Raw genomic sequence first — 13594 nt, forward strand, 5'->3', positions numbered from 1 at the left:
CAATGTTGTGACACTCTTAAACAGGACAATACTGCCATCTACTGTACATGCATATGCGACATTAACATCTAGGGCTTTTAGAGAGTGCAGTGCACAACTGCGCACACAACAAGGAGACGGAGTAGAATGCATCATCAGAGAGGGTGTTCAGCATGGTTAGAAAAATAGTGACAGAGAATAGAACAAGGATGGACAATTCAACCCTTAACTCAACAATGAGTAGATGAGTGTTATGTGTGTGTATATGTGTAAATAAATGAACACTGAAATTCAAGTATTTCTCTTATTTATATATATATATATATATATATATATATATATATATATATATATATATATATATATATATATATATATATATATATATATATATGTGTGGGAAAAAAATCACAAGACTACTTCATCTCTACAGGCCTGTTTCATGAGGGGTTCCCTCAATCATCAGGAGATTTTAATGGAAGCATTCACATACCATGGTTTATATAAGGCACAGAGTGGGTGGGTACAGGCTGGCGTAGGGGCGTGGTGATTGGCTCATGTGTTACCTAGGAGGTGTTTCCGTCTGTGGCGGCATGCTGATACAATTTCGCTGCGCTTGTTGAGGGATGACAGGTCTGGACGGTATATAATAAACAGTTTCTCTTAGGTTACATCTTTTATTACCACTATTGTAAGGTGTGCTGGATGCAAGAATTTGCCATGTTATTTTATATTCAACATTATTGTCTTTGAGGTCCCAAATGTGTTTGCTGAGTTCTGTGGTGTTTCGCAGGTTTTGGTTCCTGAAAGAAGCCTTGTGATTGTTCCATCTGGTTTTAAACTCTCCCTCGGTTAATCCTACATATGTGTCGGATGTGTTAATGTCCTTGCGTGTTACCTTAAATTGGTAAACAACTGATGTTTGTAAGCACCCCCCGTTGAGAGGGCAATCAGGTTTCTTGCGGCAGTTGCAGCCTTTGTTGGTTTTGGAGTCGCTCTGTCTGAGGGCCGACGGCTCATTTGCAATTGTCTTGTTGTGGTTTGAGATAATTTGTCGTATATTGTTCATACAGCTGTAGCTCAATTTAATGTTGTTCTTGTTGAATACTTTTCTTAGGGTGTTGCCTTTGGGGAAGTGTTTGTCAATCAGAGTGAGGAATTTGTGGCCTATGTTAGTTGAGACGTTTTTGCTGTATGGGGGGTTGTACCAGATGATGTTGTTTCGTTTTCTGTTCTTTTTTGGTTGGTTTCCTGGCGTGGGTTCATAGGTGAGGGTGAAATTGTATCCGCTTTCATCAAGTGCTTTTTGGTACGGGGGGGTTGCTTGGTCAAATTCAGCTTTGCTAGATGACAGCATCGATAGCCTTTTATTAATTCCGGTAGGTATTCTTTTCGTGGTGGTGGGTGGGTGGTTGCTGTCATGGTGCACGTATTGGAGTGTTGTGTTGGATTTCGTGAATGGTTGGTAGCTGTTATTTCTCAGGTTGAAAGTGACGTCGAGGAAGTTGACGGTTTCGGCCCCCCCGAACAGAGCGACTCCAAAACCAACAAAGGCTGCAACTGCCGCAAGAAACCTGATTGCCCTCTCAACGGGGGGTGCTTACAAACATCAGTTGTTTACCAATCTAAGGTAACACGCAAGGACATTAACACATCCGACACATATGTAGGATTAACCGAGGGAGAGTTTAAAACCAGATGGAACAATCACAAGGCTTCTTTCAGGAACCAAAACCTGCGAAACACCACAGAACTCAGCAAACACATTTGGGACCTCAAAGACAATAATGTTGAATATTCAATAACATGGCAAATTCTTGCATCCAGCACACCTTACAATAGTGGTAATAAAAGATGCAACCTATGCTTGAAAGAAAAACTGTTTATTATATACCGTCCAGACCTGTCATCCCTCAACAAGCGCAGCGAAATTGTATCAGCATGCCGCCACAGACGGAAACACCTCCTAGGTAACACATGAGCCAATCACCACGCCCCTACGCCAGCCTGTACCCACCCACTCTGTGCCCTATATAAACCATGGTATGTGAATGCTCCCATTAAAATCTCCTGATGATTGAGGGAACCCCCCCTCATGAAACAGGCCTGTAGAGATGAAATAGTCTTGTGATTTTTTTCCCCACACATACATATATATATATATATATATATATATATATATATATATATATATGAAAGACTTGACTTGGTGAATTCTAGCTGTAAATATACTCCTCCCCTCTTAACCACGCGCCCGACCACGCCCCCGACCACGCCCCCCACCCCCGACCACGCCCCACCTCCCGAAATCGGAGGTCTCAAGGTTGGCAAGTATGTCATAACCACGATACAGTACATTGTAAACCGAGTACTCGGGATTGGTATCGTTGACATTTTAACCAATACTAGTACCAAATTAGCACTTTTGAAGAACTAAAATCTTCAACAAATTGTCATTGGAGCCAAACCAGCAATAAAACCGAACATGGAAAATATGCAAAACACCCGACTTACTTGAGTTGTAATTTTGATGCTCATAATTCCGGCTGCTCGTGAACGCACCTTGCTCGCAGTGACTGGGATTGGTTGGTAATGAGGACGTGCTGAGTTAACGTTGTGGTGTTGACGCCTTGGAGCTGCTGCTAACGTGTTACGGTTGGCAATAAAGTTTAAAAAGAGCGTTGCCTACTTACAGGACGTTACTTCCACGATATCACTTCGGTCTGCATTCATTTAGCACCGATAGCTACTTTGTTTTAAAATGTGCTTACTACTGTTTACGTCGGCAGCAGTGTTAATATAGAACCCAGATTCAATACCTATTCCTAGAACTTCTTGTACAGTAGTGATTAGTGTGTAATCAGTCCTAATGTTCCGGGTCCTAGTCCATACCTGCCAACTTTTGAAATCAGAAAAACCTAGTAGCCAGGGTCCAAGGGCCGCAGGCCCCGGTAGGTCCAGGACAAAGTCCTGGTGGAGGGTTCAGGGCTTCGCCCCCCGACGCAAAATGATTATTAGCATTCAGACAGGTTAAAATGTTGCTAAAACCATCACTTTTCTATCAGTCACAGTGACTTTTCAAAACAAAAATATTACAGCAAAAATCATATGGGTTGATTGACATGTTTATTCTGCAAGCTAACTTCAATAGTTTGAAATTATTTTGACAGTTAATGCCAGTTATCCTGTCAACCTTTCACAAGACTTCAATTTGTTAATTGAAAGTATAAACAGTATAAACACTTTTTACAGTAAACAAATGGTAAAACAGTACTAAACAATTCCATTAAAAAAAAAATTGGTGTCATTATTAACTTTCTGTCCAAGCTTGTATAATCTACTGCCTTGTTCAATTGTAAAAAATATTCTGTGCCTAAAATTCACATTTCTATCACAATTATCATACTGTAAACATGGTAAGCTAACTTCATTACAATTAATAGTCCTGTCAATAGCATGGAATTACAATTCAAATGTAGTTTTTTTGTAAGCCTTTCAAAAGAATTCCAAATATGAAAAATTCATGAAAATTAATTGAAGCCATCAGACACTTGAAAAGTGGCACATCACATCTCTAATGTAATCATTTGAACTTTTCAACAGAAATAGCACTGCAAAAATATTAAGGACATACTTCTGTATTTTGGTAGTTATGCTGTCAACATTTAACAAGATTTCTTCAACTTGGACTTGAAAGCATAAATAGTATAAACACTTTTAACAGTATGTCGTGCTGTGAAATACAGCCGACAGGATTGTGCACCAAACACGAAGCAAGGCCAAAGTGCATGCGGTGCAGGAGAACAAAGGACTTCTTTCATTTAAGGTTTGTGATAAACCATCAAACTCATTCGTTAAAAGGACTCTATAGTAATATAAAGCGAATTTTTCTGGACATTATCATGCAAGAAAAGTTTATTTTTGGGACCGCGATCACCGCGTAATGATTTTTAAAGGTTGCATTACAAACATTTAACTGTCCCATGTGATCAGCCAGTGCGATTGGAAATCCATGCTCAATTATTGCCTCCGTAAATAAAACTTCGGCATTTATCACATCCAAAGAATCTGTTTGGGCGACGAAAAACGTTGAAAGTTTTCCACTTGTATCGCTAGCGACGGCATTAGACTTGTGTTTTTTTGTCCCAACGTGGTCTTTTACATCGCTAATTCCTCCGTGTCCGATCGAAAAATCTTGTCTGCACAAGGTGCAATTCGCGTAGTTTTCACCCTTTTTTTTTTTTTAATTAATGAAAAAACGTATTTTTTATCACTGCAACCGTAACCCGGAATAGGTTGATGAAAACCGTACGAATTACGGGAAAACCGGAGTAGTTGGCAGGTATGCTAGTCCATCGTACTTTTAGAATATTGAAAAAAGGATTGTCGGAGTATTACGGCTACCATAGTCAGACGTACTGTGCTTCAACATATGCTATTAATATGGTGTGTGTATAAGGACCCCAACATGGCCTCTATTAGGAGGCGTGTTGTCCCCGGGTGGATTTTGGACACCACTGCTTTGCCTGAGCATGCAAGCAGTGTGTAATCAGCAAAGGTCGAATTGAAGAAATGCAATTCTTCTCCTTCGCTGACGACATTTCAGCTTCCATCCACAAAACTTTATAGCTGTGGGGTTCCCCTAAAAATACTGTATGTCTCTGGTAGGCGTGGCCCCTAACTGTGGTCACACAAATATGTGTTGTTGTGCAACAACAAGGGACATTCCTTTGAGTAGAAGCCATCTATGACAAACTAGAGGAGTTCTTTCAACAATGTCCTGGCATCTCTACCCCAAATATTGTCACGTTCCACGATAGGAGTGTTCTACTGACTAAATGTTGTGCCACCATAGAGGCAAACAACCTATCGGTATTAGAGACATGTAATCCCTGGTCATCCAACATTTGCCTTTGAACTGATTGTTGATCAACTGATCTTTACCATCGTTTTGTTTAGGGTTGTCCCAATACCAATATTTTGGTACCGGTACCAAAATGTCTTTTGATACTTCTCCGTACTTTTCTAAATAAAGGGCACCACACAAAATGTCATTATTGTCTTTATTTGAACAAAAAAATCTTAGTGTAGATGAAACATATGTTTATTATTGTCATTTAGTCCTTAGATAAAATAGTCAACTTGTCTTTTAGTAGTAAGTAAACAAACAAAGACTCCTAATTAGTCTATGCAGTAACATATTGTGTCACTTATACACCTATTATTTTCTACACATTATGAGGGACAAACTGTAAAAAATGGATTATTAATCTATTTATGAACCTATGAACATGAACACTACATCAACACACCCAAGACAATGGGCATATACACACACACACACACCGTCCCCCACCCCACGCCTTCACCACCGCTTGATTCCCCTTCGGGGTGATGGACGGCTGGCAGCGCTTCAAAGCAGCAGTCGACCTCCAGGGCCCCAACTCCACCACCCTCTGTTGCGAGTTTTCGTGATTAAATGAAACATGTTGATGTGTGCATGGCATGGAGGTTTTTTCCCACTCCAGACTAGGCCCCCTTAGGAGCCTAGTCTAGATTGTATTTTTTTACTCATCTTCTTCCCCAGCGTTCTACCTTTTTCCCACTTTTTACGGGGCGCCTCGTGGCGACTCATCAGCGTTCCTGTTCTGTAACCCTGTACACTGTTTGTTTGTCTCATCTTGAACGGGTTTGTGCTGAAAACATAGTTTTGTTGTACTTGTTGCAATGACAATAAAGACCTATCCCTATCCCTACTTGTTCATTTACTGTTAATATCTGCTTATTTTCTGTTTTAACATGTTCTATCTACACTTCTGTTAAAATGTAATAATCACTTATTCTTCTCTTCTTTGATACTTGACATTAGTTTTGGATGGATGATACCACACATTTAGGTATCGACCTGATACCAAGTAGTTACAGGATCATACAATAAAATATAATACGTAATAAACCAATAATAATACGGTTAAGAAATATTGATGTAAAGGGTAGGTGTCGCACTGTTTTCTGTTTTAACATGTTCTATCTACACTTCTGTTAAAATGTAATAATCACTTATTCTTCTCTTTTTTGATACTTGACATTAGTTTTGGATGATACCACACATTTAGGTATCGACCTGATACCAAGTAGTTACAGGGTCATACAATAAAATATAATACGTAATAAACCAATAATAATATGGTTAAGAAATATTGATGTAAAGGGTAGGTGTCACACTGTTTTCTGTTTTAACATGTTCTATCTACACTTCTGTTAAAATGTAATAATCACTTATTCTTCTCTTCTTTGATACTTGACATTAGTTTTGGATGATACCCCACATTTAGGTATCGACCTGATACCAAGTAGTTACAGGATCATACAATAAAATATAATACATAATAAACCAATAATAATATGGTTAAGAAATATTGATGTAAAGGGTAGGTGTCGCACTGTTTTCTGTTCTATCTACACTTCTGCTAAAATGCAATAATCACTTATTCTTCTCTTCTTTGATACTTTACATTAGTTTTGGATGATACCCATACTGGCCAACCCTCCCGGATTTTCCGGGAGACTCCCGAAATTCAGCGCCTCTCCCGAAAACCTCCCGGGACAAATTTTCTCCCGAAAAACTCCCGAAATTCAGGCGGACCTGAGTGACGTGTTGACAACACACAACAACAGTGTCTACCGTAAAGCAGTTCGTCTGCCGTAAACAGCAATGTTGTGACATTTTTAAACAGGACAATACTGCCATCTACTGTACATGCATATGTGACCCACCCATAATGTGTCACATTTTTGTGTTGATTTATTTATTTTATTTTGTGGTTTGAATTCGTTTTTGGAGCTGTCATTCCACATTTATCAGTATTCACATTGGTCAGTAGGGGGCAGTAGGGCGTTTCTTCCCAATTGAATGCTATCACCTGCAGACCGGAAGTGTCTTGTCATTGTGATGAGCGCGACCAGTCTGTGAACAATTGAAACGTCCTGTGTGCTTTTTCCTCCTGTATAACAGGTTAGTTTTGGTGAATCAACTCACTGAATAATATCCATGTGATCTTTATAAGTTTAAGTACACATTGTGATGGTGGAGCCTAACTCTAAAGTGTTTGTGAGTTGTAGTTTGTAAATGAACACTGAAATTCAAGTATTTATTTTATTTATATATATATATATATATATATATATATATATATATATATATATATATATATATATATATATATATATATATATATATATAGCTAGAATTCACTGAAAGTCAAGTATTTCTTATATATATATATATATATATATATATCTTAACCACGCCCACAACCACGCCCCCCGCCCCACCTCCGACCACGCTCCCGCCCCCACCCCCACCTCCCGAAATCGGAGGTCTCAAGGTTGGCAAGTATGATGATACCACACATTTAGGTATGGATCCGATACCAAGTAGTTACAGGATCATACATTGGTCATATTCAAAGTCCTCATGTGTCCAGGGTAGGGTTGTACGGTGTACTGGTATTAGTATAGTACTGCGATACTAATTAACTATATTCGGTACTATACCGCCTATTTTGTTAAAATAAAGCCAATAATGCAATTTTTTGTGGTCTCCTTTATTAGGAAAGTACCGAAAACTATCAAAATAATTTTGGTACTGGTACCAAAATATTGGTATCGGGACAACACTAGTCCAGGGACGTATTTTCCTGAGTTTATAAACAATAAAAATGATAGTAGTTACAGGATCATACATTGGTCATATTCAAAGTCCTCATGTGTCCAGGGACGTATTTACTGACTTTAGAAACATAATTTACATTTTTTTTAAAGGAAAAAATGTTTTGCGACGATAAAAAATATCGATATAATCATAGTAGTATCGACTAGATACGCTCCTGTACTTGGTATCTGTCATGTCTGTGTAATCATGTTTTGTTTTAAGTCATGTTTTGTTTAGTTATAGGACTCTTTAGTTTCTGTCTTTTCACTCCCTTGTCTTGTTTCCATGATTACCCCATTAGTTTCACCTGTCCCACGTTTGGACTCATTGTGCACTCTTGATTGTCACCATAGCAACCCATTAGTTTTCACCTGTCACGTCACGCACCTGTTTCACGTCTTGAGTCACGCACCTGTTTTCGTTAATCATGTCTGTAGTATTTAAGTTCAGTGTTTTTCAGTTTGTCTTCCTGACGACCTCACCACATTTATGCTCTGTCCATTCCTCTAAGATCCTGCTTCATGTCCCTTGTCAAAGTAAGTTTTTGTTCCATGTTTATAGTCTTTTTGTTTTTCATAGTTTGTTCTCCGCCACTGTGCGCGCTTTCGTTTATTCCTTTTTTTTGATAAATATAAATAAATCATGTACCTTCATTCCCGTCTCGCCCGAGCCAACTTTCCGTTGCGTCCCGGAAAAGCACACACCCAGGACCAAGTCATGACAGTATCACTATAGTGGATGTCAGGTGTAGATCCACCCATGGCATTTGTTTACATTGTGACGGCGGTGAGCTATTGTATCCTCCAACGGTGTGTAGTGAAGCATGTTTACCTATTCCTCGTCCTCCAGTGATAATGCTACTTGTAAGACACTTACTTTATTCGTTGCCATGGAGGCCAGGATTAGTGATTTAGAAGTAGATAAACCACTTAAAGCAGCTCTTTCTGAGGGTGTTTCAGTGTTATAACTTCACCTTTATCTTGACTTTTTACACCACAATGCGTCCGTTCTCCCTTTTCTGTCTACACACTGTGTCTGCTTGTAAGTACTCTGTGTGTGTGCGCTGCCCAACATGCTCCTCTGCTCCTAAAACCAGCAAATTAAAAAAAATGTCGAATTGGTACTTTTCAAACAGAGTATAGTACCGTTTTTGATTGAACAGTACTGCGATGCTATACTAGTAGCGGTATAGCGTACAAGCCTATCTGAAGGAGTGAGAATCTCCACAAAAACATGACCAGTGTTTAGTTGTGATCTTTGCAATTGTCTAACGTGCCTTGAGTGCAAATAGGATCACATTTTTGCACAGTAAGACAACGTGCAGCAGGAAGATGTTTGTGTTCAAACATCACTGCTTGTTTACAAGTCTAATAATCATTCCCATGCTCACACTTTGTTGTCCTCGCCAAACTAAATGCTGCGAAAGACTTTGGCAAGTACGGCCGTAATCGCCCCACCAGGCCGCAGAGACGGGTCCAGTATGTGGAAGCAAAGGACAACAAGTTCCAATCATGTGACTAACATCCTCTGCTGTACAGTACTGGACTGTACTGGACTGTGGTCTGGAAGTCCTCCTCACTATTGATGCAGACCTGAATCTACTCCGTGTTCAGACCTGCACTTAAAGGCCGAGTGTGTTCCACCTCCGTGCAGGTTTGTGTTGGTGTGTGTGTGGGTGGGCAGCTGAGGTCCATGATGACTTACCTTGCCCCGATTTGGAGGCGCCCAGCTCTATGTCGTCCCGCGTGCCGCTGTGGGAGTTCAGGTAGGTGGCGGGGACCCAGCCTTGTTCCTCCGCCGTGCTGACGAACCACCAGCCTGCAGGAACAGAAACATGATCAGCACAGACTTGACCTTCTCTCCTGTGACACCACCTACATGTGCTACCATGACCTTCTCTCCTGTGACACCACCTATACAGGTAAAAGCCAGTAAATTAGAATATTTTGAAAAACTTGATTTATTTCAGTAATTGCATTCAAAAGGTGTAACTTGTACATTATATTTATTCATTGCACACAGACTGATGCATTCAAATGTTTATTTCATTTAATTTTGATGATTTGAAGTGGCAACAAATGAAAATCCAAAATTCCGTGTGTCACAAAATGAGAATATTACTTAAGGCTAATACAAAAAAGGGATTTTTAGAAATGTTGGCCAACTGAAAAGTATGAAAATGAAAAATATGAGCATGTACAATACTCAATACTTGGTTGGAGCTCCTTTTGCCTCAATTACTGCGTTAATGCGGCGTGGCATGGAGTCGATGAGTTTCTGGCACTGCTCAGGTGTTATGAGAGCCCAGGTTGCTCTGATAGTGGCCTTCAACTCTTCTGCGTTTTTGGGTCTGGCATTCTGCATCTTCCTTTTCACAATACCCCACAGATTTTCTATGGGGCTAAGGTCAGGGGAGTTGGCGGGCCAATTTAGAACAGAAATACCATGGTCCGTAAACCAGGCACGGGTAGATTTTGCGCTGTGTGCAGGCGCCAAGTCCTGTTGGAACTTGAAATCTCCATCTCCATAGAGCAGGTCAGCAGCAGGAAGCATGAAGTGCTCTAAAACTTGCTGGTAGACGGCTGCGTTGACCCTGGATCTCAGGAAACAGAGTGGACCGACACCAGCAGATGACATGGCACCCCAAACCATCACCCAACCATGCAAATTTTGCATTTCCTTTGGAAATCGAGGTCCCAGAGTCTGGAGGAAGACAGGAGAGGCACAGGATCCACGTTGCCTGAAGTCTAGTGTAAAGTTTCCACCATCAGTGATGGTTTGGGGTGCCATGTCATCTGCTGGTGTCGGTCCACTCTGTTTCCTGAGATCCAGGGTCAACGCAGCCGTCTACCAGCAAGTTTTAGAGCACTTCATGCTTCCTGCTGCTGACCTGCTCTATGGAGATGGAGATTTCAAGTTCCAACAGGACTTGGCGCCTGCACACAGCGCAAAATCTACCCGTGCCTGGTTTACGGACCATGGTATTTCTGTTCTAAATTGGCCCGCCAACTCCCCTGACCTTAGCCCCATAGAAAATCTGTGGGGTATTGTGAAAAGGAAGATGCAGAATGCCAGACCCAAAAACGCAGAAGAGTTGAAGGCCACTATCAGAGCAACCTGGGCTCTCATAACACCTGAGCAGTGCCAGAAACTCATGGACTCCATGCCACGCCGCATTAACGCAGTAATTGAGGCAAAAGGAGCTCCAACCAAGTATTGAGTATTGTACATGCTCATGTTTTTCATTTTCATACTTTTCAGTTGGCCAACATTTCTAAAAATCCCTTTTTTGTATTAGCCTTAAGTAATATTCTAATTTTGTGACACACGGAATTTTGGATTTTCATTTGTTGCCACTTCAAATCATCAAAATTAAATGAAATAAACATTTGAATGCATCAGTCTGTGTGCAATGAATAAATATAATGTACAAGTTACACCTTTTGAATGCAATTACTGAAATAAATCAAGTTTTTCAAAATATTCTAATTTACTGACTTTTACCTGTATATATGACGTATTACCACCTATATGTGCTACGTTCTTTGCTGTTTGTTGTGGCAACGCAGCCACCTGGCAGCTGTGTGGAGAGCCATAAAGACTCGGATGATGGGAAGAGTTCCATCACAGCTGGGCCAAACCTCCAGTGCACATGTTCCTGAAGAACTGTTGCGTTCCGAGGCACCAGAGTCACACCACGGGAAGACTAACCTCATTAACAGTCACCATTTATACTCATTTTACTTTTAATGATGTTTTATGGGCAATCTTTTTCTGTTTATGAGCGCCAAAAATCTATCATCTTGTTACACTTTCAGTTGATATTGACTTTAAACAAAGTGATCCTGCCCCTATTGCAAGGAATTGAGGGATTTCACCATCTACGCTCCGTAATATCATCAAAGGGTTCAGAGAATCTGGAGAAATCACTGCACGTAAGCAGCTAAGCCCGTGACCTTCCATCCCTCAGGCTGTACTGCATCAACAAGCGACATCAGTGTGTAAAGGATATCACCACATGGGCTCAGGAACACTTCAGAAACCCACTGTCAGTAACTACAGTTGGTCGCTACATCTGTAAGTGCAAGTTAAAACTCTCCTATGTAAGGCAAAAACCGTTTATCAACAACACCCAGAAACGCCGTCGGCTTCGCTGGGCCTGAGCTCATCTAAGATGGACTGATACAAAGTGGAAAAGTGTTCTGTGGTCTGACGAGTCCACATTTCAAATTGTTTTTGGAAACTGTGGACGTCGTGTCCTCTGGACCAAAGAGGAAAAGAACCATCCGGATTGTTCTAGGGTGAAAGTGTAAAAGGCAGCATGTGTGATGGTATGGGGGTGTATTAGTGGCCAAGACATGGGTAACTTACACATCTGTGAAGGCACCATTAATGCTGAAAGGTGCCATCCAAGCAACATTACCATGGACGCCCCTGCTTATTTCAGCAAGACAATGCCAAGCCACGTGTTACATCAACGTGGCTTCATAGTAAAAGAGTGCGGGTACTAGACTGGCCTGCCTGTAGTCCAGACCTGTCTCCCATTGAAAATGTGAAGCCTAAAATAGCATAACGGAGACCCCCGGACTGTTGAACAACTTAAGCTGTACATCAAGCAAGAAATGGAAAGAATTCCACCTGAGAAGCTTCAAAAATGTGTCTCCTCAGTTCCCAAACGTTTACTGAGTGTTGTTAAAAGGAAAGGCCATGTAACACAGTGGTGAACATGCCCTTTCCCAACGTCTTTGTCACGTGTTGCAGCCATGAAATTCTAAGTTAATTATTATTTGCAAAAAAAAAAATAAAGTTTATGAGTTTGAACATCAAATATGTTGTCTTTGTAGCATATTCAACTGAATATGGGTTGAAAAGGATTTGCAAATCATTGTATTCCGTTTATATTTACATCTAACACCATTTCCCAACTCATATGGAAACGGGGTTTGTACAAGAGCGTATCTAGTCGATACTACTATGATCAAATTGATATTTTTTCCTTTTTAAAAAAAGTCATATTATGTTTATAAAGTCAGTAAATACGTCCCTGGACACATGAGGACTTTGAATATGACCAATGTATGATCCTGTATCTACTTGGTATCGGATCCATACCTAAATGTGTGGTATCATCCAAAACTAATGTCAAGTATCAAAGAAGAGAAGAATAAGTGATTATTACATTTTAACAGAAGTGTAGATAGAACATGTTAAAACAGAAAACAACGCGACACCTACCCTTTACATCAATATTTCTTCATCAGTATTGGTTTATTAGGTATTATATTTTATTGTATGACCCTGTAACTACTTGGTATCGGATCAATACCTAAATGTGTGGTATCATCTAAAACTAATGTCAAGTATCAAAGAAGAGAAGAATAAGTGATTATTACATTTTAACAGAAGTGTAGATAGAACATGTTCAAACAGAAAATAAGCAGATATTAACAGTAAATGAACAAGTAGATGAATAATATTTTTTTTTACAGTTTGTCCCTCATATTGTGTACAAAATAATAGGTGTATAAATGACACAATATGTTACTGCAGACGTCATTAATTACGAGCCTAACCCTAACCATGGCCTTAATACCTTAATATGGGAGCGTAATGTTATATGTGTAATGTTATATATGTAATGTTATATGTGTACCGTATTTTCGGACTATAAGTCGCAGTTTTTTTCATAGTTTGGCCGGGGGTGCGACTTATACTCAGGAGCGACTTATGTGTGAAATTATTAGAGTGGGTCTAAGCAGGTCTATTTTCATACAAAAGGAGCACCAAATTATAAGGCGCATTAAAGGGGTCATATTGTGAATTTTGTATCACTTCTTTGTGGTCTACATCAGCCGGAATTAGGAGCATCAAAATTATAAGACAAGTAAGTGTTTGGCACAT

General features: G+C 40.0%; 1 protein-coding gene across 4 annotated transcripts in view; it reads right to left on the minus strand.

Moving 5' to 3' along the window:
- The window catches only part of sh3pxd2ab (SH3 and PX domains 2Ab), a 283993-nt gene that overhangs the window by 40008 nt on the left and 230391 nt on the right, over window positions 1–13594 (minus strand). For all 4 annotated transcript variants that reach the window (XM_061968244.1, XM_061968226.1, XM_061968235.1 and 1 more), the window contains one exon: window positions 9398–9511. In XM_061968244.1, coding sequence (XP_061824228.1) covers window positions 9398–9511 — 114 coding nt within the window. The remainder of the gene's footprint in view (window positions 1–9397; window positions 9512–13594) is intronic.

The sequence above is a fragment of the Nerophis lumbriciformis genome, linkage group LG02, assembly GCF_033978685.3.
Source record: "Nerophis lumbriciformis linkage group LG02, RoL_Nlum_v2.1, whole genome shotgun sequence".
NCBI lineage: Eukaryota > Metazoa > Chordata > Actinopteri > Syngnathiformes > Syngnathidae > Nerophis > Nerophis lumbriciformis.